This window comes from Salmo salar, chromosome ssa14, assembly GCF_905237065.1.
Source record: "Salmo salar chromosome ssa14, Ssal_v3.1, whole genome shotgun sequence".
Taxonomy (NCBI): domain Eukaryota; kingdom Metazoa; phylum Chordata; class Actinopteri; order Salmoniformes; family Salmonidae; genus Salmo; species Salmo salar.
The window spans coordinates 57943780-57968104 of NC_059455.1; the positions used below are offsets into that span (position 1 = coordinate 57943780).

Here is a 24325-nt window from a genome sequence, read left to right on the forward strand (position 1 = left end):
TTGCAACCACACTGCTTGCACGTATCAACGAGCGTCTGCGTAGCCAGTCGCTAAAATACAACTCAGTTCTATTTGCGACATTTGACGCGCTGCAAGTCCCGCCTCTCATTGGTTTTTAGGACCACATACTCACGTGGGTGATTGAGAGCGGACCCCTGGACCTCAGTAACATAATAAAGAAATCCCATTCGAAATCCGTCAATTTAAACTGGAGATGTTTTTTGCTTTGGATGCGTCTACCGCCTACGTCGCACTTCCGCATCTGCGGTGAAAGGTGGCAGAACTAGAGTGGTGTTTGTCAGACTACGAGACATAAAAAAAATAGGTATTCTCAGGAAACCGTCTGTACCGTCCAAACGGTTGGACCTACGAACTACACTGAAGAAAAATATAAAACACAACATGTGTTGGTTCCATGTTTCATGAACTGAAATAAAAGATCCCAGAACTTATCCATATGCACAAAAAGCTTATTTCTCTCAAATGTTGTGCACAAATTGGTTTACATCACTGTCAGTGAGCATTTCTCCTTTGCCAAGAGAATCCATCCACCTGACAGGTGTGGCATATCAAGAAGATTAAACAGCATGATCAAGATGAAAAAGCATGATCATTACACAGGTGCACCTTGTGCTGGAGACAATAAAAGGCCACTCTACAATGTGCAGTTGTGTCACACAACACAATGTCACAGATGTCTCAAGTTGATGGAGCTTACAATTGGCCTACTGACTTCAAGAATGTCCACCAGAGCTGTTGCCAGAGAATTTAATGTTAATTTCTCTACCCTAAGCTGCCTCAAATGTCATTTCAGGGAATTTGGCAGTGCGTCCAACTGGCCTTCACATTAGTTTGTAGCCCAAACGGTTCAGACGCTACAAACAGAAGTTGGCACATCGACAGTACCGACTTCAGACGAGTCCCCTGACACTTGTGTGGGTCGTAAAGCAAAACGGAGACCGCCATCTTGTTCACCACCCCAGGACCTCCATATCTGGCTTCTTCACCTGCGGGATCGTCAGACCAACCACCCGGAAAGCTGATGAAACTGGGTTTGCACAACCAAAACATTTCTGCACAAACTGTCTCATGCGCATCTGCGTTCTCATCGTCCTCACTAGGGTCTTGACCTGACTGCAGTTTGGCGTCGTGACTGACTAGGATGGGCAAACGCTCACCTTCGATGGCCACTGGCACCCTGGAGAAGTGTGGTCTTCATGGAATTATCCTGGTTTCAACTGTACGGGTCAGATGGCATTTTGTGGGTGAGCGGTTTGCTGATGTCAACATTGTGAACAGAGTGCCCCATGGTGGCGGGTTATGGTATGGTTAGACGGACAACAAACACAATTGCATTTTATCGATGGCAATTTGAATACAGAGATACCGTGATGAGTTGAGGCCCATGGTTGTTGCCATTCATCCGCTGCCATTACCTCATGTTTCAGCATATTGTACAAGCCCCAAGTCGCAAGGATCTGTACAGTTACTGGAAGCTGAAAATGTCCCACATTGAGCATGTTTGCTCTGGACCGACATGTACGACAGCGTGTTCCAGTTCCCGCCAATATCCAGCAACTTAGCACATTCATTCAAGAGGAGTGGGACAACATTCCACAGGTCACAAACAGCCTGATCAATTCTATGCAAAGGATGTCACATGAGGCAAATGGTGATCACACCAGATACTGACTGGTTTTCTGATCCACACCCCTTCCTTTTTTTTAAAGGTATCTGTATTCTCAGTCATGTGAAATCCATAGATTAGGGCCTTTAAAAAATATATATTTCATCTTTATTTAACCAGGTAGGCCGGTTAAGAACAAGTTCTCATTTACAACTGCCACCTGGCCAAGATAAAGCAAAGTGACAAAAACAACACAAAAGAAAAGAAAAATCTATGTACAGTGTGTGCATGTAGAAGAGTAGGGAGGAAGGCAATAAATAGGCACTAGAGGCGAAAATAATTACAATTTAGCATTAATACTGGAGTGATAGATGTGCAGATGATGATGTGCAAGTAGAGATACTGGGTCGCAAAAGAGCAAGAGGGTAAGTAATAATATGGGGATGAGGTAGTCAGGTGTGCTATTTACAGATTGGCTGTGTACAGGTACAGTGATCGATAAGCTGCTCTGACAGCTGATGCTTAAAGTTAGAGAGGGAGATATGACTCCAGCTTCAGAGATATTTGCAATTCGTTCCAGTCATTGGCAGCAGAGAACTGGAAGGAAAGGCGGCCAAAGGAAGTGTTGGCTTTGGGAAGGACCAGTGCAATACACCTGCTGGAGTGCGTGCTACGGGTGGGTGTTGCTATGGTGACCAGTGAGCTGAGATAAGGTGGGGGTATACCTAGCAAAGACTTACAGATGACCTGAAGCCAGTGGGTTTGGCGACGGATATGTAGTGAGGGCAGCCAACGAGAGCATACAGGTCGCAGTGGTGGGTAGTATATGGGGCTTTGGTGATAAAACGAACGGCACTGTGATAGCAAACTGGATGTAGTCTGAGTAGAGTGTTGGGGGCTATTTTGTAAATGACGTCGCTTAAGTTGAGGATCGGTAGGATAGTCAGTTTTACAAGGGTATGTTTGGCAGCATCAGTGGAGGCTTTGTTACGAAATAGGAAGCCGATTCTAGATTTAATTTTGGATTGGAGATGCTTAATGTGAGTCTGGAAGGAGAGTTTAGTCTAACCAGACACCTAGGTATTTGTAGTTGTCCACATATTCTAGGTCAGAACCGTCCAGAGTAGTGATGCTAGTCGGGCGGGAGGGTGCTGGCAGCAATCGGTTGAAGAGCATGCATTTAGTTTTACTAGCATTTAAGAGCAGTTGGAGGCCGTGGAAGGAGTGTTGTATGGCGTTGAAGCTCGTTTGGAGGTTTGTTAGCACAGTGTCCAAAGAAGGGCCAGATGTATACAGAATGGTGTCGTCTGCGTAGAGGTGGATCAGAGAATCACCAGCAGCAAGAGCGACATCATTGATATATAGAGAAAAAAGTCGGCCCGAGAATTGAACCCTGTGGCACCCCCATAGAGACTGCCAGAGGTCCGGACAACTAGCCCTCCGATTTTACACACTGAACTTTATCTGAGAAGTAGTTGGTGAACCAGGCGAAGCAGTCATTTGAGAAGCCAAGGCTATTGAGTCTGGCGATAAGAATGCGGTGATTGACAAGAGTCGAAAACCTTGGCCAGGTCGATGAAGATGGCTGCACAGTACTGTCTTTTATCAATGGCGGTTATGATATCGTTTAGGACCTTGAGCGTGGCTGAAGTGCACCCATGACCAGCTCGGAAACCAGATTGCATAGCGGAGAAGGTACGGTGGGATTCTAAATGGTCGGTGATCTGTTTATTAACTTGGCTTTTGAAGATTTTAGAAAGGCAGGGCAGGATGGATATGTCTATAAAAGAGGGGGATGACCGCGGTAGCTTTCCAATCTTTGGGGATCTCAGACGATACGAGAGGTTGAATAGGCTAGTAATAGGGGTTGCAACAATTTCGGCGGATAATTTTAGAGGGTCCGGATTGTCTAGCCCAGCTGATTTGTAGGGATCCAGATTTTGCAGTTCTTTCAGAATATCAGCTGTCTGGATTTGGGTGAAGGAGAAGTGTGGGGGAGGGAGGGGGGGGTGGTTGGGCAAGTTGCTGCAGGGAGTGCTGAGATGTTGGCCGGGGTAGGGGTAGCCAGGTGGAAAGCGTGGCCAGCTGTAGAGAAATGCTTATGGAAATTCGACAGTGCAGTGGTGACTATCCTCCTTTTGCTCTACGACCCCCACAATGACTCATTTGAAGGTAACTGGTACCTATTACAAAAACTGAGTGAAAGTAGTTGTGCCTACCCCACCCAAAAAAACAATTCCTGAGTCTTATCTCCTCGATATAGGACAAACACTTAAACTTTGTTTATTTTGATACATTTATGAATGTGTTATTCAATGCATTTCTCTGGGCTATAGTAGTAAAGGCCAAATGTTATATTTCCACAAATATTTGTATTTATTATACTTAAAGGGGTTCTAAAATTCCAAAACAAATTATCCATATGACAAATCTTAAACCAATTCCATGTCAGTTTAGAACCCCCCCCAACCAAAATGTATATAATTCCATACAAAAGACTACAAAAAGTGCCAGTGCAATTAAGTGTTGAAAAAAAAAAAAAAAAAACTTTTTGGGTTAGTACTCTGACTGTTCGGTCACCTGGTCAGATAGGAGCCATCCTCCAACTGGCCACGCCCAAGAGGAAGACCGAGAGTCAGATGAGCCAACCAATTGGAGGACGACCTACACAACCTGGGACTCAAAACCACATCAGACTGGGACCTGAATAGGACAGAGTAGAGATCCATGTCAAGGTGCTATGTGCAAGTGAGTAACTAATGGTACAGGGACTTTTTCTAGTATGGATTTTAATTGAGTATATTTTTGCATCCTGACCTTGAATTTTCCTTTTTATGGTTTGTGTGTACCTGCTGAACTCCATAATTAAATGAGCTCTTATGCACCGGCAGCCACCTATCTCAACCTGGGAGCAGACCCTTGTACAGCTTTTCTACATCCCTGCTAAGACGGCTGAATATAACTCAATTACATTAAGGAAATCCAGAGCACAATTTAACATGATCAAAAAGGCAAGGCAAAATAAACATTTATTCACAATAATGTAGTGCTTTTTATTAAAAAACAAACAAAAACAAATTGAATATAAAACAAAAAGTAAAAACCAACAGCATTTTCATAACTTTAGAATCATAATTACAAACTTTTAACGAGAGTGGAAGAAGTTGACAAACTGTACACATCACAAAATGTCTGCCAGGCTGTCCATTTAAAATGCTTGTATCTTATTTTGTGATCGTCTAAAAATAACTAAACAAATCACACAAAACACACAAATACAAGTACAAGCATCATATTTATGACCGCTATCACAAACTGAACAATTTCTCAAGGGGGGGTTACATATTGGAGCTGACATCTTTCAAAATATCAACATTAAGTTGGTTTGTTTTTTTAGTGTTCAACACTTTGCAGCAAAAACAAGGAGCATATTTTCTCCTCAGAAGTAATATTATTACAGCGACAGATGTAATTTCAGAGTCACTGTTATGTCCCAATGCTTTATATGAAGTTCGTTTGACATTCTTCTCACACTGAACAAAAATATAAACGCAACATGTAAAGGGTTGGTCCCATGTTTCATGAGCAGAACTAAAAGATCCCAGAGATTTTCCATATGCATAAAAAGCTTATTTCTCTCATTGTGCACAAATTTGTTCACATCCCTGTTAGTGAGCATTTCTCCTTGACCAAGTTAATTAATCCACCTGACAAGTGTGGAGTATCAAGTAGCTGATTAAACAGCATGGTCATTACACAGGTGCACCTTGTGCTGGGGACAATGAAAGGCCACTAAAATGCACAGTTTTGTCACAACACAATGCCACAGATGTGTGAAGTTGAGAGAGCATGCAATTGGCATAGTGACTGCAGGAATGTCCACCAGAACTGTTGTCAGAGAATTTAATGTTCATTTCTCTACCATAAGCCGCCTCCAACATTGTTTTAGAGAATTTAGCAGTATATCCAGCCGGCCTTACAACCACAGACCACGTGTATGGCGTCGTGTGGGTGAGTGGTTTGCTGATGTCAACGAACACAATTGCATTTTATCTATGGTAATTTGAATGCACAGAGATGCCTTTAAAAAAATGGGCCTCAGGATTTTCACGGTATCTTTTACCAACAGTTGCATATCGGTGAAATCCATAGATTGGGGCCTAATGAATTTATTTCAATTGACCGATTTCCTTATATGAACTGTAACTCAGTAACATCTTTGAAATTGTTGCATGTTGCATTTATATTTTTGTTCAGTATAACGTTTAGGCAACAAAAATTCTGTTTAAGTTCATGTCATTCAATTAGGACAGTTGTACGTTTTACTGGACAAAAACACCTCTCTCAAGCTTAAGTGTCTCGATAATAGTAATACAAATGGCAGAAATAATAATTATAATACATATGGGGCTGAGTCCTGTACAATACACGAAATCCGTTATCAAGATATTGCTTTTGGAGACACTTCTCACATTATCCCAGTCTGTATATACAAAACTTGGCACTGTACAACTTTTTGTCCCCTTTCCATCTGTTTTCTTACTCTCTCCATCTCTATGCCAGTCCATCTTGATGGGACATCTCGATCTAAAGTCTCATTTTAAACAGAAGCATTTGGAAAAAATAAATCTCATCAAATCTCACAAATGATTTAAAATATTCTCCATGGCAACCAGAAACACATTTGAAGAAAACATTTACAGCTAGAATCCCTTCCCTCCCAACAGATACCCCTTTTCACAGAATATAAGAAAATATGACCGTCACAATACATTTTACATTACCTATGGTTTCCATAATTTCCCATAAAATGTTAATTGCCATCAAGCCCTTAATTTTTTCGTATTTTTTTTTCTTCAAGAAATCTGGCAGATTAGACACACAGATGTGCATACACTCACGCAAGGCAGTCAGGGACCACGGCGTTCTAAGGCGTTACAGTAAGAGTCAGTGTTCCCGCCGCCTGACTTCATTAAGCTGGTGAAAGAGGGGCGAAGCGGACTGCCTCACAAACTGAACAAGACACTTGACTGACCAAAAGCGCACATTCTATCTTTCCAAAGACCACCAGCTATTCTTTACAAACACAATCCCATCCTTCCTTCTCTGTTCCTAATGAATTACTACAGTATGAAAAAAGAAATACTTATTATTAACTTGCTTTTCAGACTGCATCATCCAATACCGTGTGAGCGTTAGTGTGTCTCGTTGATACATTAGAGAGCCAACAATATCCATGGTACAAAAGTGCAGTTGACCAACCTCGTTCCTGCAGCTTCTCTCCTAGTTCATCGTCAGCAGTGTATGTTTACAAGTTGCTCATACAGTCCACTGCATAGCCTCCTATGTCACTCCTATGCCCCTTATCCTGGTACATTTAGGTCTCGTGGCCTATGTTTAGTTTCATTCCCACTGGGGGCGCAGGTCTCCAGCCTCCTCATTCTCATTTGATGTCGTAAAAAAAAAAGTATATTTCAGTCTATGACTATGCTACAGCCATGTTCAGTACCACATGTTCCTTTCTTTTGCTCACTAAAAATAATTGACTCAAGGTTGCACTGATGAGCCGTGTGTATGGATAATGTGGAGCCTATGTAATAGTCTCTTCGTCCTGAGTAACCAGGGCTGTCTTTGATTATTTGTTCAATGCGCATTTTTAAGTGCATGGGGTACTTTTTCCTACGTAAAAAAAAAATATGCATTTGCATCATACTTCAATAAGTCTGGGTCCACCCTCCTGAGAAGAAGTCCTTGCGTCCCCAACAAAACCGTTACCAATGACCACGACTGCCGAGTGCACTGCTTCAAACCGTTGGGTTGTCATTGGGCTCTCTCATCACTTGAGATGACAGGTTGGGGAAGAGGGGACACGCCTGGGAAGGGGTACCAACCCTTGCCCTTTGTGGTCACTTTCTCTTTGCAAATGTCATCTTCCCTTACTATGTTTTCCATTTCACCCCCACCTCTCCCAAGTGAATGAAAGGGGAATGTGCTTGCCAGGTAAGTGGCAACATCATTTTCTACCCACAAAGTCTCCGAATCCAAGCGTCCTTCTACGTAATCGCCGCCCTGACCCCTCCTCTAGAAGATAAGTGACATCTATGGCTGTTGGAAGAAGAGAGAGAAGTTACTAAACACCAATGACACTAAGTTAACTGTCCGATATTTCCCCTTCATCAAGTCAAGTTTCCCTCTTCATCAAACCACCCCAGTGTCTCTATACACATTTCCTCATTGCCTGCTCACCATTCTTATTGGGTGTTCTGTGTAGCAGATCCAGCAGAATCTTGTTTAGCCGATCCCTTTGTGCCTCCCTCCTGCCAAGTCCAGAGTGATGGAGGGGTGAGGAAGACATGGAAGGGAGGAGTTCCAGCATGTCTACTCCTCTCTCTGCTGCACCTTCCTCCAGCTCCCTATGCTCCTCTACCTCCTGCCCCCCTTCCTCTTCTTCTCCCTCCCCTGGCCCAACTGGTTGCGGGGGTTGAGCAGCCGCAGGGAGTGTGGTTTCTTCTTGGGCAGCATCCATGTCCCCCTCCACCCCTTTTCCGTTTTCACTCGCCGGATGGAAGTTGTCACCCTGGTCGCATGGGGAAGCATCGTCCTCACAGGCTCCTCCAACTCCTTTGGGCCGCTCGCTCTTCCAGGCCGAACGCCCCCCGTTCCTCTTGTAGTTGTCGGGAACGTAGTGCGGCTAAGGCGAGGTTGGGAAGTAACAGACTCTTTCAGTTGACTTACAAGTTGTTCATGCACAACTTGGATTTTGTGATTATTAACAATTAGTTTTATGAACAAGCGATACGAATTGGAGCAGAATTAACTATCAAGCTGGACCACCATCTTCTCTCTTAGGATAACTAACGGTTTGTAAAAACAGCACACAGTAAAAGAATGGTAGGCACATCAGTCATCACTACTGCCCGATCCATCATCTTTGATAAATCAACTCCGATACACTTCTCTGATTACACTAAATTCAATACTACCTCAAACTAGCCTCACTAAAACTCCAGAAAAACACTTCAATACAACCCCCAGCCCTCCTCTTGGATCCTCTTACCGAGAAGTCTCTCTTGGGGGCCAGCCTCTTGGGGAAGTGGTTGAAGGCGTAGGGCTTAGTGCACACGGGGAAGCGGTTGCGGTGGATCTTGTAGAAGAGGTGCGCTGACTTGTCCAGGCGGTAGTCGCAGATGTACACGTCCTGCTCCTTCACTCCCTTCGGCCGTCCTGAAAGAAAATAACACCACAGGTCAGTTTAGGTAATTATGTGTGTTAGCTCAGCGTGTGTTTATACATCTCCCTTACAAACTGTGTGTGCGTGTGAGTGTCTCACCCTTGCAGTAAGTGTAGAGGTCGAGGACACAGCAGGTCCCAACCACGGCCTCCAGTGGGATGATCTCGTAGAGCGGCACGCGGAACAACTCGTTGTGGTAGAAGCGGCGCGAGGGCGAGTGGTGTGTCTCGTGGGGCCTGAAGTAATGGTGGCCAAAGGCAAACCTCTCACCCCTACAGGGCACACACACACAATGAGACTAGAGAGTCAGAGGCAAAAATACAGCAATGAAATCGCTGATATTGCTCAGTGCTGGCTCGAAGTGGTGTTCCCTTTGCCCCATTCCTTACTTTTCGCTCTTCCAGAGTTTCTCGATGCGGAAGATGTCCAGCTTGTCCCTGTTGACATGGGATAGGAGGCGGTAGGACTGCCTGACTGGCTGGCCCTCTGGGGTGCGTCTGCTGTCCCTCATCAGGTACACACAGTCACCTGGACAGACAGGTTACATAACATTGTCATGATTTTTATTTATAAAGCATATTTAACACACCCCAAGGTGCTATACAACTATTATTCAATGTGGCAACTGGCACACAAACATACTAAAACACTGACGTGGCCTTATACAGTACATGGGGTCTGAAATGTCATTCTATTCCCTATATAGTGGCCTACTTTTGACCAGAGCCCTATACTTCTGAGCAGGGCCCTAGTTAAAAGTAGTGCACTATATAGGGAATTGGGTGCCATTTCACACACAACCATGGTTATAGTCCCCCTCCATACCTTGGTGCAGCAGGAGTTCGTCTCGCAGTAAACAGATGTGGTAGATAGAACCAGACTGGGCGTAGCTGGGCTGGGGCAGCATTGGCACCTCCTGGAGCACCAATGGGACAGGACATCAGATGATACAGGAAGATGAAACAGACAAAGCACTCCTTTGACATAACCAGGGCTGTGGCAGTCATGAAGTCATGTCAGCCGCAGTTATTTGCTTGACAGTCTCACTGTAATTGACCGTTAATTACAGTTTTTCCCAATTGTTTACGCTCTAAAATTGGAACTTGAAACGCAATCACCGAAACCTGAAACTCATGTACCAAATCCCTAAACCAAGTCTGCAATTCTGCAAGCACAATTCCTGCTTTACACTCAGTTTTCAATTCTATCACACTTTTTGCAAAACAGTTCTCTACATTAGGCACAACATTCAAAATGTAAATATATTTTGTCCCTTTGGAAATCAATGCCAAGCTCTATACACCAATTGGCAACACCCACTTCTTATAGGTGAAAACACTAGTTGCTGAATTGTTCACTTAAAAATCAGAGCTTTAGCACTATAAAAAGACCACAGATGAGCTCTCCTGTTTAGTAGGAAAATGGAAGTCAATGGTGAAGCAAGAGCTAGAGGTGAAGGAGTGAGAGGAAGAGGACAACGAGGAAGGACAGTCGTCTCAGATGAGATCAGGGACACATTGGTTGACCATGTGCTCAACCATGGATTGAGTTTGAGGGAGGCTGGGCAGAGAGTTCAGCTCAACCTGAGCCGCTACACGGTTGCATCCATCATCCGTACATTCAGAAATGACAACTGGTAAGTTACCTACCATCTACACTATGCTCTTTATGTATGCATACTGCAGTCCGACATATCAGTAGGCCTATGTTACTCAGTGATTGTTGGCCAATGTCAATTTATATTTAAAGAAAATTGATTATTTTAGCTTACTGTAACGAATCATATATTTGTGGATCTTCTGCAGAACTGAGAGATGGCCAGGCCATGGTGGAAGACACCGGCTGTTCACACCAGAACAGGAGACCAGTATTGTGAACATTGTGGTGGCAAACAATACCATTAGACTACGAGAAATCCAGAACTACATAATTGCAGACAACACAATATTCAATAACATTCACAAGGTGGGCTTGTCAACATTGGACCGTGTATTACAGCGCAACTGAATCTGGATGAAACAGGTCTACAGGGTGCCATTTGAGCGTAACTCAGAGAGGGTTAAAGAACAGCGCTATGAATATGTGTAAGTAAGTACTATACTGTTAATTAACTATCATCATATCAGCACACATTACAGTACTGTAATCCAGTGTATCGTGCCTCACCATATTGACAGCTCTAGGTCTATGGCACATCTGTCAAATAAAATGGTGCCGGAAGAAATGGCAGCTGTTTTACGGGCGCCTAACCAATTGTGCTGTTTTTTTTTGCGTTATTTGTAACTTATTTTGTACATAATGTTTCTGCCATCGCATCTTACGGCAAAAAAGAGCTTCTGGATATCAGGACAGCACACACCTCGGATTAGACACAGCTTTATCTCCAACAAGCAGGATGCACCGGATGTACTTCAGACACCCGACAAAGCCAAAATCCCCGTTATTGGCAAGAGAAAGGACACAGAGCGGGGTGCCTCAAAGATCCGCCGACGGCAAGTGGGAAATCTGCCTTTATCGTCAATAGTACTTGACAACGTACAATCATTGGACAATAAATTAGAGGTATGACCACAAATATCCTACCAACGGGACATCAAAAACTGTAAAATTCTTGTTACACTGAATTGTGGCTGAATGACGACATGGATATTCAGCTTGTGGGATATACGCTGCACTGGCTATATAGAACAGCACACTCCAGTAAGATGAGGGGGGTGGTCTGTGCATATTTGTAAGGAAGTATCTAGATTTTGCTCGCCTGAAGTAGAGTATCTCATGATATGCTGTAGACCACACTATTTGCCAAGAGAGTTTCCATCTATACTTTTCATGGCTGTTTTTTTTTTACCACCAGACGGATGCTGGCACTAAGACCGGACTCAGTCAGCTGTATAAGGAAATAAGCAAACTGTAAACCGCTCACCCAGAGGCGGCGCTCCTAGTGGCCAGGGACTTTAATGCAGGGAAACTTAACAGTTTTACCTCATTTCTATCAGCATGTTAAATGCGCAACCAGAGGGGGGGGAATTAGGGACTGTAGTGGAGCAGGTTGAGAGCGTCGAGTTCCTTGGTGTTCACATCACCAACAAACTAGAACGGTCCAAACACACCAAGACAGTCGTGAAGAGGGCACGACAAAGCCTATTTCCCCTCAGGAGACTGAAAAGATTTGGCATGGGTCCTCAGATCCTCAAAAGATTCTACAGCTGCAACATCAAGAGCATCCTGACTGGTTGCATCTCTGCCTGGTACGGCAACTGCTCAGCCTCTGACCGCAAGGCACTACAGAGGGTAGTGCGTACGGCTCAGTACATCACTGGGGCCAAGCTTCCAGCCATCCAGGACCTCTATACCAGGCGGTGTCAGAGGAAGGCCCTAAAAATTGTCAAAGACCCCAGCCACAGACTGTTCTCTCTACTATCGCATGGCAAGCGGTACCGGAGCACCAAGTCTAAGACCAAAGGGCTTCTCAACAGCTTTTACCCCCAAGCCATAAGTCTCCTGAACAGGTAATCAAATGGCTAACCGGCATATTTGTATTGTGTCCCACCCCCCCCAAACCCTTTTTACACTGCTGCTACTCTCTGTTTATCTTCTATGCATATTCACTTTAACTATACCTACATGTACATATTTCCTCAATTAGCCCGACTAACCGGTGCCTCTATATGACCTCGCTACTGTATATAGCCCCGACACTGTTATTTTCATTTCTTTACTTATCTATTGTTTACCTAATAACAATTTTTTGCTTAAAAATTGCACTGTTGGTTAGGGCCTGTAGTAAGCATTTCACTGTTAGGTCTACACCTGTTGTATTTGGCGCACGTGACAAATAAACTTTGATTTTCTTGTCTGTTTCAGTCTTGGCACTGGATGCCGCTGCAATTCAGCACATTTATATTTACTTTTGGTTAGGCTGGCTTCAACCTAACCAAAAGAAGGGACGGAACATTATTGGCCACCGTGCATTTGTGAATGTCCCTGGACAGCATGGAGGGAATATCACCATGTGCGCAGCCGTTAGCCAGCAAGGCGTCCATCACCATGCCAACCTTGGTCCCTACAACACCGCCCTTCTCATCACATTCCTGGACACACTACATGGCATCCTCATTCCAGCTGAGCAGAGGGGTGGACCAGAGCAGCCTAGGTATGTTGTCATCTGGGACAACGTGCTTTTCCACCGGGCTGCTCTGGTCCGCAACTGGTTCATTGACCTCCCACCATATTCCCAATTCCTAAACCCAATTATAGAGTTTTTTTCGGCATGGCGATGGAAGGTGTATGACCGCCAACCCTTGCACGCATGCATGTGGTGAAGTTGATGTGGGGGCTTTCGGCGTCTGGATCCGTCACTCCAGAAGATTCTTTCCCTGCTGTTTAGCCAGGGAGAACATCGCTTGTGATGTAGATGAGGTGCTGTGGCCAGACCGAAATAGGAGGCAGGATGCAGCCTAATGTCTGTATTTTGTCTTACATTTTGCATGTGTTTTTGTCTTCTGAGTTTTGAAAGAATGAGCCACTTACATTTTTTGGGAGGGGTACAGAAAACCCTTTATCTTACTGAATGTTTTTCCTGGTTCTCTCCTGTTGGGTATGGAAAGTTCTACAAACAAAACAAGTGTTGAAAAATACTGCATTTTGGAAATAAATGACAATGTTTTTGTTACTGTATTGCATGTGGTGTGTTTATGTATATTTGAGTAGGTATACATTACTGTAACAATATTTTACAACCAACTAAAGTGTAACACTGAAAATGCAAAAGGCATAAACCTACTGCTGGGATATTCATAGTAGTGTTTTGTGTTGAGCACATCAGTGTGTTGTTGGTTGGTAGACAGATCTATTCATATGACGCAAGAGAACAGTTTTGAATGCAGTGTTTGCATTTTTGTGTTTAGAGTTTTGGGAAAATGGCCCAGAGATTCAGTAAACGTGTGTCAACAATTATGGAAAAGTGTAACAAACACATTTCGCATCTCCTGGCTTCCACACATACGGATGCAGACCTTTGGAACATTACATTAAAAAGTCTAATAAATCCATTTAATATAGCCTACACCTTCACATTAAATCCATGATTTTAGACAGGTCTAAAGAAACATGATATGAACAAAATTTCTAGTTCAGAAGAACAGAATAGCATTAGGCTGATGGAACAGATCAGAACACTTAACTTAATGTTGACAAACGATTAGGCTATTTCTTCACATTATAAGCGCAGCAATGCACACACGGCAGTAGGCTATAAGCGTGAATGTTCCAAAATGCAATCAATTCGCGGGAAAACACTTCTCAAAAATTACCCCATTGTGATTATGCATTTAATGCTTTATTAATAAAAAGGTGCATTTTTATCTTGAAACTCATGCACTGCCTATGTATGCCTGTTAGGCTCTACAAGAGTTGTATATCAGATTGATGTGCTTAGTTTTAAGAAGTTACTTGACCACCTTATCAAACATATAGGCCTATGGGCTAGGCTACATGAGGTGTCCGACTATGATTTGAAAGTCACAAAAAAAGGCGTGTGCTGTTTCTTGCCTTTCTGCACACACTGGACATCATTCACAAGCAATAATACATCATTCACAAGCGACAAGCCAATCCTGCCACCCATCAGACTATTCTTGATTTAATATTGTCTTTACATTTACTAAATAATATATGAGTGAAATTAGTTTTGATTTAGAATGGCCCATTATCATGCAGCTGTCAAAAATACATAATCTATGTACTTAGATAGCAAATGGAGGACACTATTCCCATGGTTTATTTTCATTCCAGCCAGGTAGGCTCCACTCCCATTGTAAAGCAAAGCAATGTGCTTAATATGAGCATGAGCTCATGGGCTGTCATTAAGTGTTTGATATTCGATTATATTTGCATTGATGTCAGAGTGATGAGGGACAATAGCAGCAACACAAACATAGGCACAGACACATGCATACACACAATACATACGCACTATACACACGGATTTTGTGTTGTAGATATTTAGTTGTGAATGTATAATAATGTTTTAATTTTATACAGTGCATTCAGACCCCTTGACTTTTTCCACATTTACATTACAGCCTTATTCTAGAATTGATTAAATTATTCCCCCCCCCCTCAATCTACACACAATACCCCATAAGAATTTTTGCACATCTATTAAAAATAAAAAACTTAAACATCACATTTACATAAGTATTCAGACCCTTTACTCTGCACTTTGTCGAATCACCTTTGGCAGCGATTACAGACACGAGTATTCATGGGTATGACCCTACAAGCTTGGCACCTGTATTTGGATAGTCACTCTTGTGTCGTCTTGGCTGTGTGCTTAGGGTCGTTGCCCTGTTGGAAGGTGAACCTTCGCCTTAGTCTAAGATCCTGAGCGCTCTGGAGCAGGTTTTCATCAAGGATCTCGCTGTACTTTGCTACGTTCATCTTTCCCTCGATCCTGACTAGTCTCCCAGTCCCTGCCGCTGAAAAACATCCCCACAGCATGATGCTGCCACCACCATGCTTCACTGTAGGGATGGTGCCAGGTTTCCTCCAGACATGACCCTTTGCATTCAGGCCAAAGAGTTCAATCTTGGTTTCCTCAGACCAGAGAATCTTGTTTCTCATGGTCAGAGTCCTTTAGGTGCCTTTCGGCGAACTCATGTGCCTTTTACTGAGGAGTGGCTTCCGTCTGGCCACTCTACCATAAAGGCTTTTTTGGTGGAGTGCTGCAGAGATGGTTGTCCTTCTAGAAGGTTCTCCCATCTCCACAGAGGAACTCTGGATCTCTGTCAGAGTGACCATCGGGTTCTTGGTCACCTCCCTGACCAAGGACCTTCTCCCCCGATTACTCAGTATGGCCGGGCGACCAGCTTTAGGAAGAGTCCTGGAGCATCTACGGACAACTCCTTCAACCTCATGGCTTGGTTTTTGCTCTGACAACTGTGGGACCTTATATAGGCAGGTGTGTGCCTTTCCAAATCATGTCCAATCAATTGAATTTACCCCAGGTGGACTCCAAATTAAGTTGTAGAAACATCTCAGTGATGATCAATGGAAACAGGATCCACCCTTTGCTATGAGCGCAATATCGAGTCTCATAGCAAAGCGTTTAGAATACTTATGTAAGTAAGGTCTGTTTTTGTTATTTTGAATATATTTGCAGCTAATGGGGATCCATAATAAATACAGATACAATAGAGTGTGGAGTACTAATCAGCAAGTTTGGTAGGCTACTAATGACCATCAGCAGGATCAGAGCTTGGCAGTAATACAATCACCATAGCAGCCCTAGACATCACCACCTTTAGTTTTTAATCGAACAATGTTCATGCTTGGAACAAAAATGTTTTTGTCTCAAATGACACCCTATTCCCTGATACATTTACAAGCAGCAATCTGCGAATGGTACATACTGTACATGTTTGGCCTTGAAAATTACTGATTATATATCCATTGATTCTTCAAGAATATAACTCAGAAATGCCTTAGGAGCTTAGTTCGACTGCCGTTCCACCACAGAGCCCAAAATAGAAGCTTTTACTACTGCCTTGCAGGTAAACGTCATTGTTCTACTAAGCTATTCAGTGGGTTTCGTTCTCCGTTAGTACATATTTTGAAGCATGCATCGATGTAAGCGTCAACAGAAAGTATGCAGAGAAATATGACGCAACCACAAAAAAATGCTAAAATGTCTTGAAATCAATAGCGGCCATTATTTGAGCTCAAGCAAGAGAAAATAAACTCAGGATTTGGAATGAAATGTTGCCCATTCACATTTCATAAGTTGCCTGACTACAATATTTTAGCTTGATATGTTAATACATACTGTATTAATTTTTGCACGTTTACCTGACTATAATACCTACCCCACTGGAGCGTGCGTAGATCACAAGCCCAGAGTAAGCCAATAAGGCGAACTGGCAAGCTAGTTAGCCACAAAGAATTGGTAGCTATCTACCGATGGAAAATGGACAGCTAGTCATCTGCTTTGCATAACATTCGTTTGAAGTTGTTTATGACTGTTAAACTAGATGGCTAGCTAGATTATCATGTTCAGTGAATGGGTAGGTACAGCATGCCATAACAGTAGGGGGAGTGCGATTGCTTCACAAATGTAATATTTTATTCACACTCGCGTCCTCACAAGAACATGCTCAAGAGAACATCCTCGGAGCATGAGTGTGGAGCACAGTACTACGAGCATAGAGAAACACCCATGGTCTGATTAGAAACCCACTGAACAGGTTGGTTTAGACCACGGGGTGCGGTCGAGGTTGGGTTAAAGAGGACAACACTCACCCTGTCCACAGGTCGGGGGTCGCACTGATCACACAGGTAGTGTTCCACCTCCGCCTCAAGCCGCATGCAGTCAAAGTGCTGCCACACCTGAGAGACAGACAGACATCACCGTTTACACTGACTCTCACCCAGTATCACAGCCCAAACTAACACTAACAATTTATATTAGAGTGCCATGCTTAGCAGTCTCTCACACAACCAACTCCTGCTTTCAAAACTCCTGCTTCCACAGACAATAACAAACACTCACCATTCACTCTGAATCATCAGGCAGGTACCACTGCATTCAACAAGCCTGGAATCCAAACGGAATATTGCTTTGTTTTACTATTGTTCCACTTCACAGATTCAGTGAGTTACTGATATTCAGTTACATCCATATTCAGTTTGGATTCCAGGCCAACATTCAACAACACAAAAATGAGCCGGCAGTGTTGGGCTGTGTCCCAAATTCACCCTATTCACTATAAAGTGCATTACTTTTCACAAGGACCAATAGGGCTATAGGAGACAAAACTAGGCCATAGGACTCTGGTCAAAAGTAGAGCACTATGTAGGGAATAGGGTCACCATTTGGGACTCTAGTCTCCAGACGCTCTCTCACCATGCACTTCTCACACTGGATCATCAGGCCCTCGTCTTTGTACATGCCGCAGATGCAGCGGATTATGTCATCGTCCTTGTCATGGGAGCCCGGCCAGCCCCCTCCGTGGTGGTGATGGGTGTGGTCTCGCTCCAGCGAATCCGAGCTGTCCGCTTCGCTGGCTGTCTCCCCAACGATCTCGTCGATCTGGACGGCAGCCTCGTGACGAGCTCCGTAGTAGGCCTTCCTCAGCCTGCACACATCCCTCCCAACCGACGACTTCCGCCCGTAGTATTTCTGTCAGGATGGAAGGCGCACAGGGAAACAACGTTGAGAACTTGGGAAATACAGTGTGTGTTGTAAAGTGGAGTCAAAGACCAACTCCCATGAAAGTAATAACAAAGCTACCTAAATAAGTTTCACCAGGCTTCCAATATCCCACAGGCACTTCTAAGCCCTTGCACAAGGATACATTTTCCCTGGGGTTCATTGCAGACACTGAGGGCCTTTGGACAGCGGGGTCAAATTACTTTCAAGGTGCACTTCAAACTTCCGCTTCATTGACAGGTTAGCTGACAATGTCATGAAAACAATGCACACGTCGATGGGGCAGAAGTCTGTGTGTTATGATTCTAGACTGTCAGATAGCTAGCAACAAGGACAAGAAGCTGCCACGTGGGGAATTGTAGGTGGCTCATCTCAGCTCTTATCTTGTTATTGATACCATGTCTTGTTTTGAGGTGTTATGACCTGGCAAAAATTTGCTAGCTAACCAACAACTTTAACAACGTATTTGAGCGGCAACAAGAGCTCATTGTGCAAATGTAAGATTTGGAGAGGAAATATAATTGAAAGTGTCAACAATCCTTTGACTTTTAACCAAAAATGCCTGTTTTGCTCCTCGGTTGCGCACACATCGGTTTTGCTGCTAAACAACCCACCTGTCTAGCGTTGAGTACCCTTCAGAAGATTCGAGTGGCACTTACATCCTGCACAGTAAATCAAAGATACCTCTGTGCTGTGTGTGTAAATGATCCGTGGCCGTGTATATCCCATAGGGAGGAGGATTGTGGGAGACCCACCTCTGCATTGCGGAACACTTTGAGCATGTCGGTGTCAAAGGCCTCCACAGTCTTGTAGTGCCCTGTGGTGATCTGCTTCTCAATGGTGCTCAGGTCCAGCGGGTCCGACACCTTCTCATAGTACTGCGTGTTCCTGGGGTCAAACACACACCACAATGAGTCATGGGTAAGAGCCAAAACTGGGCCTCTTGTGTCATGAATCCAAACATGATTGTAATGGTTGCAGGAAGCGATAAGAACATTGAGGGCGTTCTGACCTGGATAAGACAAAGTGTTGTACAATACACTTACATACAGTAAACATGGGTGAAAGCACTAGCATGCATAATGAAAACAAAGACGCAAACGCTTACCGCTTTCTTGAAGGTAGGTTGACCAGTGGAGCAGCAAGGGTCTGACCAGCTGAGTCTATGGACAGAGAGACACGTTTTACTATATTCAACAGCGTATTTCCTTTTACTGTTATACTCAGGGGAAAATGTGTCTTTGCTCATTTGAATCAGATGTACATCAGTAGACGTTTGTAGAGGCAAAAGCCACACAGGTAAGCCAGTTATAGTGGTCTGTACAAGCACGTGGACTGAGTCCTGTTGAGATTGGGTTGCATTACACAGAAGTGTTGACTTTATACTGTCTTTCCCATTTGCTTGAATTAAAACCCGGTGACCAGCAGTCTCTCTGAATACATCAGAAATGGCAATGAAAGTTTGTCTAGAGACTAGGGAGTTTATGTGAAGGAGTTCAGTGTGTGAGTCAGTGAGTATTGCATGTGTGTTTGTATCACTGACCCTTGTAGCTTGTGATCATGTCACAGATCTCTTTGAAGATGTGTGCCAGGCGGGCAGTGCGGGTGACCTCCGTGTTCTCCTCGGCTGCCGCCAGCCTCCGCGTGCGCACCGACCGGGACGTCTGCAGCGCCGAGAACTGTGTCAGGAACACGTCTGCGACGACAACGTGACAAACACACACACACACACACAGAGTGATTGAGTCAACAAGCCATCAAAAACATTGACACCACATACAAAACATACCCATTATATGTAAGCAATAAGAGGCAGCGCTGTATCATGAATAGTTACAGGTAAATGGCGTTGTTCGGCCCAATGTGACAGCAGAGGGCCAGTCAACCCATTTACCTGTATTCATAATACAGCACTGCCTTATGTGCCGTATTGCTTAAATATAAAGGCTATGTTTTGCTTTCAGAAAAATTACAACGAATTACAGTTCCAGTCAAAAGTTTGGACACACCTACTCATTCAAGGGTTTTTCTTTATTTTTTACTATATTGTAGAATAACAGTGAAGACATTAAAACTATAAAATAACACATGGAATCATGTAGTAAACAAAAGTGTTCAATCTAAATACATTTTAGATTCTTTAAAGTAGCCACCCTTAGTCTTGATGACAGCTTTGCACACTCCTGGCATTCTCTCAACCAGCTTCTTGAGGTAATCACCTGGAATGCATTTCAATTAAGAGGTGTGCCTTGTTGAAAGTTAATTTGTGGATTTTCTTTTCTTCTTAATGCGTTTGAGCCAATCAGTTGTGGTATACAGAAGATAGCCCTATTTGCTAAAAGACCAAGTCCATATTATGGCAAGAACAGCTCAAATAAGCGACAGTCCATCATTACTTTAAGACATGAAGGTCAGTCAATACGGAAAATGTCAAGAACTTTGAAAGTTTTCAAGTGCAGTCGCAAAAACCATCAAGCGCTATGATGAAACTGGCTCTCATGAGGACTGCCACAGGAATGGAAGACCCAGAGTTACCTCTCCTGCAGAGGATAAGTTGAAGTAAACAGCCTTCGAAATTGCAGCCCAAATACATACTTCAGAGTTCAAGTAATAGACATCTCAACATAAACTGTTCAGAAGAGACTGTGTGAAGCAGGCCTTCATGGTCGAATTGCTACAAAGAAACCACTACTAAAGGACACTGTTAAAAATAAGAGACTTGCTTGGGCCAAGAAACACGAGCAATGGACATTAGACCGGTGGAAATATGTCCTTTGGTCTGATTTGAGATTTTTGATTCCAACCACCGTGTCTTTGTGAGACGCAGAGTAGGTGAACGGATGATCTCCACATGTGTGGTTCCCACCGTGAAGCATGGAGGATGAGGTGTGATGGTGCTATGCTGGTGACACTGTCTGTTATTTATTTAGAATTCAAGGCACACTTAACCAGCATGGTTACTACAGCATTCTGCAGTGATATGCCATCCCATCTGTTTTGCGCTTAGTAGGACTATCATTTGTTTTTCAACAATACAAATACCCAAAACACACCTCCAAGCTGTGTAAGGGCTATTTGACCAAGGAGAGAGATGGAGTGCTGCATCAGATGACCTGGCCTCCACAATTACCCAACCTCAACCCAATTGAGATGGTTTGGTATGAGTTGGAACGCAGAGTGAAGGAAAAGCAGCCAACAAGTGCTCAGCATATGTGGGAACTCCTTCAAGACTGTTGGAAAAGCATTCCAGGTGAAGTTGGTTGAGAGAATGCTAAGAGTGTGCAAAGCTGTCATCAAGGCAAAGGGTGGCTACTTTGAAGAATCCAAAATACATTTACATTTGTTTAACACTTTTTGGTTACTATCAGATTCCATATGTGTTATTTCATAGTTTTGATGTCTTCACTATTATTCTACAATAGTACAAATAAATACAAACCCTTGAATGAGTAGGTGTGTTCAAACTTTTGACTGGTATTGTACATATTTCTTTTTAAACCTTAAGCAAATTCATACAATTGAATTATTCCACCAGAAGATATAGTGCAGACAAACCTGGTTGTTAGTTATTTTGCTCTACAGACGCAACCCAAGTTATTAATAATTTTTGCATAGTTGTATCGTCTAGGCACCGTTCACAGTCTATGTATGGTACAGAGAGAAATTCCAGAGTAAAAATTGTCCCGGGGTCGGTTGGCAGACAGCAAAGCTTATATTAACCCCCACTGTACCAAACTAAATGCTAGGCTGGAAGCAAGGAGAAATAATGTGCGAGTTGAGATAAATACAAGAGATTATTTGGACTGTTAGCAGAAATAGTGTGCCTGTGACGGTAAATACAGCACGGTTTGGAACGCTGCTTAGCCAATCAGCATCCAAACAACCAGTTTTATAAATCAGGACTAAACTGGGGAGAGTTTCCCCAAAAGTGTTGTGGCACTAATATCATCACAAGTCTATTGTAAGCAAAGGAGGAAAGATCATGCTAGTGTTACAAAGCTTTTTGGAAAACTAACCTCTGGTACATTCCTGCATATAGAAATAGAATGATTATTCTATTCATTCTAGTTCTGTGATTCTGCACACATGGCTATGGTCCCCTGATTCCTCTCTCACACACACTCGCCTCTGACTCCTCACACACTGACCTGACTTGATGTTTCCATCGTCGCGGATGACTCCTCCCCAGCGTGTGTAGATGGACAGGCCGCCGCTGGCCTCCCTCTCGCCTTCCCTCTTCAGCAGCTCCTGCTTCTCCCTCATCTTCTCCCAGTTCCTGAGCAGGAACACCCGGTGTTTCAGCACAAAGTTTCTGAGCCACGGAGAGAGAGAGCGAGCGAGAGCGGTGAGTATGTGTGTTGTGTTGGCGTGTGCATGATGGGGAGAGTGGTTGACTGTTTGGCACGTGCGCGCAGTGTGTGTGTGTGTGTGTGTGTGTGTGTACCTCTCTCTATTGGACATGGGTTTCATGAGAAGGTGGGGATAAAACTTGCTGCTGTCACTTGATTCCTCCTCCTTGGGAAAAGAAGGGGAGAGTTAGAGATAAGTATTTTTTTTTATAGAACCTTCCACGCCACAAAAAGATCCTTTGAGACAAAGAACCACAGTGTCCTACATACACACTGCCCCTTAAAATAAACTTAACCGGGTAGGAGACCGCACTCTAGGTTACAGAGCTAAAGAAATAGCAAAAACTGGACTGATTTAGGATCAGAATAGGTCTTTGTGCATTATGCACCGTATGCTGTGTAAAAATGGCCGACAACGGTAAATATCAAAAGACTCATTTACGGCAGCAGTAACAAGACACCTGATAACCTTTTTTTCTCTGACATTTCCTCCAGTCTCACTCCCTCTCTCCCTTACACGCACTCGTTTTTTCAGCTGGTGCTTGGACTTGCGTTTCTCCTTGAGTCGACCCAGCCGCCGTGCCCCGCCCGTCTTCCCAGGCATCCCGTTGATTCGCTGACTCTTCCCTCCAATGATACCCCGGCAGCCCTCAGAGCCACACTTACACACTTGCTGGAGAGAGAGAGGTGGGGGGCGAGAGAGAGAGTAAGCAGCAGTAGGAGGGAGAAGGTAAGGGGAGAGAAGGTCAAGGTATGAGATGACACAGAGGAATGTGTAGTGTGTGCCAGGAAAAGGGAACAGTGGGGAGAATTTAGATCAAAGATCGACACCCAGTTGAGCGCTCTTGGATGGTAAAATAACCAAGAGAGATGGGGGTAGCCTGGTCCCAGACCTGTTTGTGCTGGCTTGCCGTGGTAAAAACAGATCTGGAATCAGGTTAAGTTGTGTCTGTAACTGGGAGGGGATGGGAGAAGATGGTCGATGTGCAGCCACACCCACCTGCTCTTCGGTGTTGAAGGAGTGGAAGTTGTAGTCGTAGGTGAGCTCCGTGCCGCTGCTCATGTCCCTGAGGGCGAAGAGGCCGATCCTGTACACCCCATTCACCGACCTGCAGGAGCAACAGACAGGAGGGAAGAGAGTGAGCGGAAGGGAGAGCTCAGATTTGCCCAGGCAGGCTTTGAACTTGAGCATAGGGCACAGCCTGAGCATAGAGTTCTGGTCAAAAGTAGTGCACTATATAGGGAATAGGGTGCCAATTTGGAAGCATTCTTTCTTACTCTCCCTGCACAGTACAACCGTGTAGGCTGCACTTTCCCTTTGCTGTATAATTTTTCTTCCTGTGAGGACAAAAAGCAGTTGTTTCGGCACATTGTCTCTGGGCACTAGTACAGTTGTGTCCAAGGCCCCAGCTACCACGCCGTATAATCGCTCTTCTGTGACAAGACGGATGACAGGCCACGCTTCACACTGGAAATTCTCTATCCCTGTAGAATCTCTTATTCGAGGCCTGCTCCACACCACAGCAGAGAGACAGTTGTTAGATCGGTGTGTCCTAGTTTACCAACTGGAAGTTCACGAATGGCAAGGAGGAAAACAGGTAACCGTCTTTTCTCAACAGTCCTTAACCGTTTTTACGGTCTGCGTTCAGGCCCTTTTGGGGTTAAGTAGTGGGGTTTTTAACAATACTTTCAACAATTAAAAAGCTATTTGATCAACTTCAACTGTCCTCCAAGAGTTGCTGAAATTCCTCTTCCCTTAAAATGGTGGGATGAACTTGAGGTCCAATTTGCATTTTCATTCAAACCAACCAGACAAACGATAATAGTTATGTATCTTAGAGAAGGAACCAATGATTCAGAAGCCTGCTTAACCAGGTCTACAACTGTCGTGCTTGATCCTGACTGTGAGG

At 44.0% G+C, this 24325-nt stretch overlaps 1 protein-coding gene across 6 annotated transcripts in view; it reads right to left on the reverse strand.

Moving 5' to 3' along the window:
- Positions 1-4659: 4659 nt before the first annotated feature.
- The window catches only part of ash1l (ash1 (absent, small, or homeotic)-like (Drosophila)), a 51884-nt gene continuing 32218 nt past the window's right edge, over positions 4660-24325 (reverse strand). For 4 of the 6 annotated variants that reach the window (XM_014142077.2, XM_014142081.2, XM_014142078.2 and 1 more), the window contains 15 exons: positions 23416-23524; positions 22885-23088; positions 22511-22581; positions 22215-22378; positions 19610-19762; positions 19175-19229; positions 18822-18954; positions 17761-18036; positions 17157-17243; positions 9684-9774; positions 9248-9386; positions 8958-9130; positions 8685-8851; positions 7874-8318; positions 4660-7732 (listed from right to left, as the gene is read on the reverse strand). In XM_014142077.2, the coding sequence (XP_013997552.2) occupies positions 7641-7732; positions 7874-8318; positions 8685-8851; positions 8958-9130; positions 9248-9386; positions 9684-9774; positions 17157-17243; positions 17761-18036; positions 18822-18954; positions 19175-19229; positions 19610-19762; positions 22215-22378; positions 22511-22581; positions 22885-23088; positions 23416-23524 (2359 nt within the window). In that variant the 3' untranslated portion in view covers positions 4660-7640. The remainder of the gene's footprint in view (positions 7733-7873; positions 8319-8684; positions 8852-8957; positions 9131-9247; positions 9387-9683; positions 9775-17156; positions 17244-17760; positions 18037-18821; positions 18955-19174; positions 19230-19609; positions 19763-22214; positions 22379-22510; positions 22582-22884; positions 23089-23415; positions 23525-24325) is intronic. The other 2 variants (XM_014142083.2, XM_014142082.2) reach the window with 2 other exon arrangements.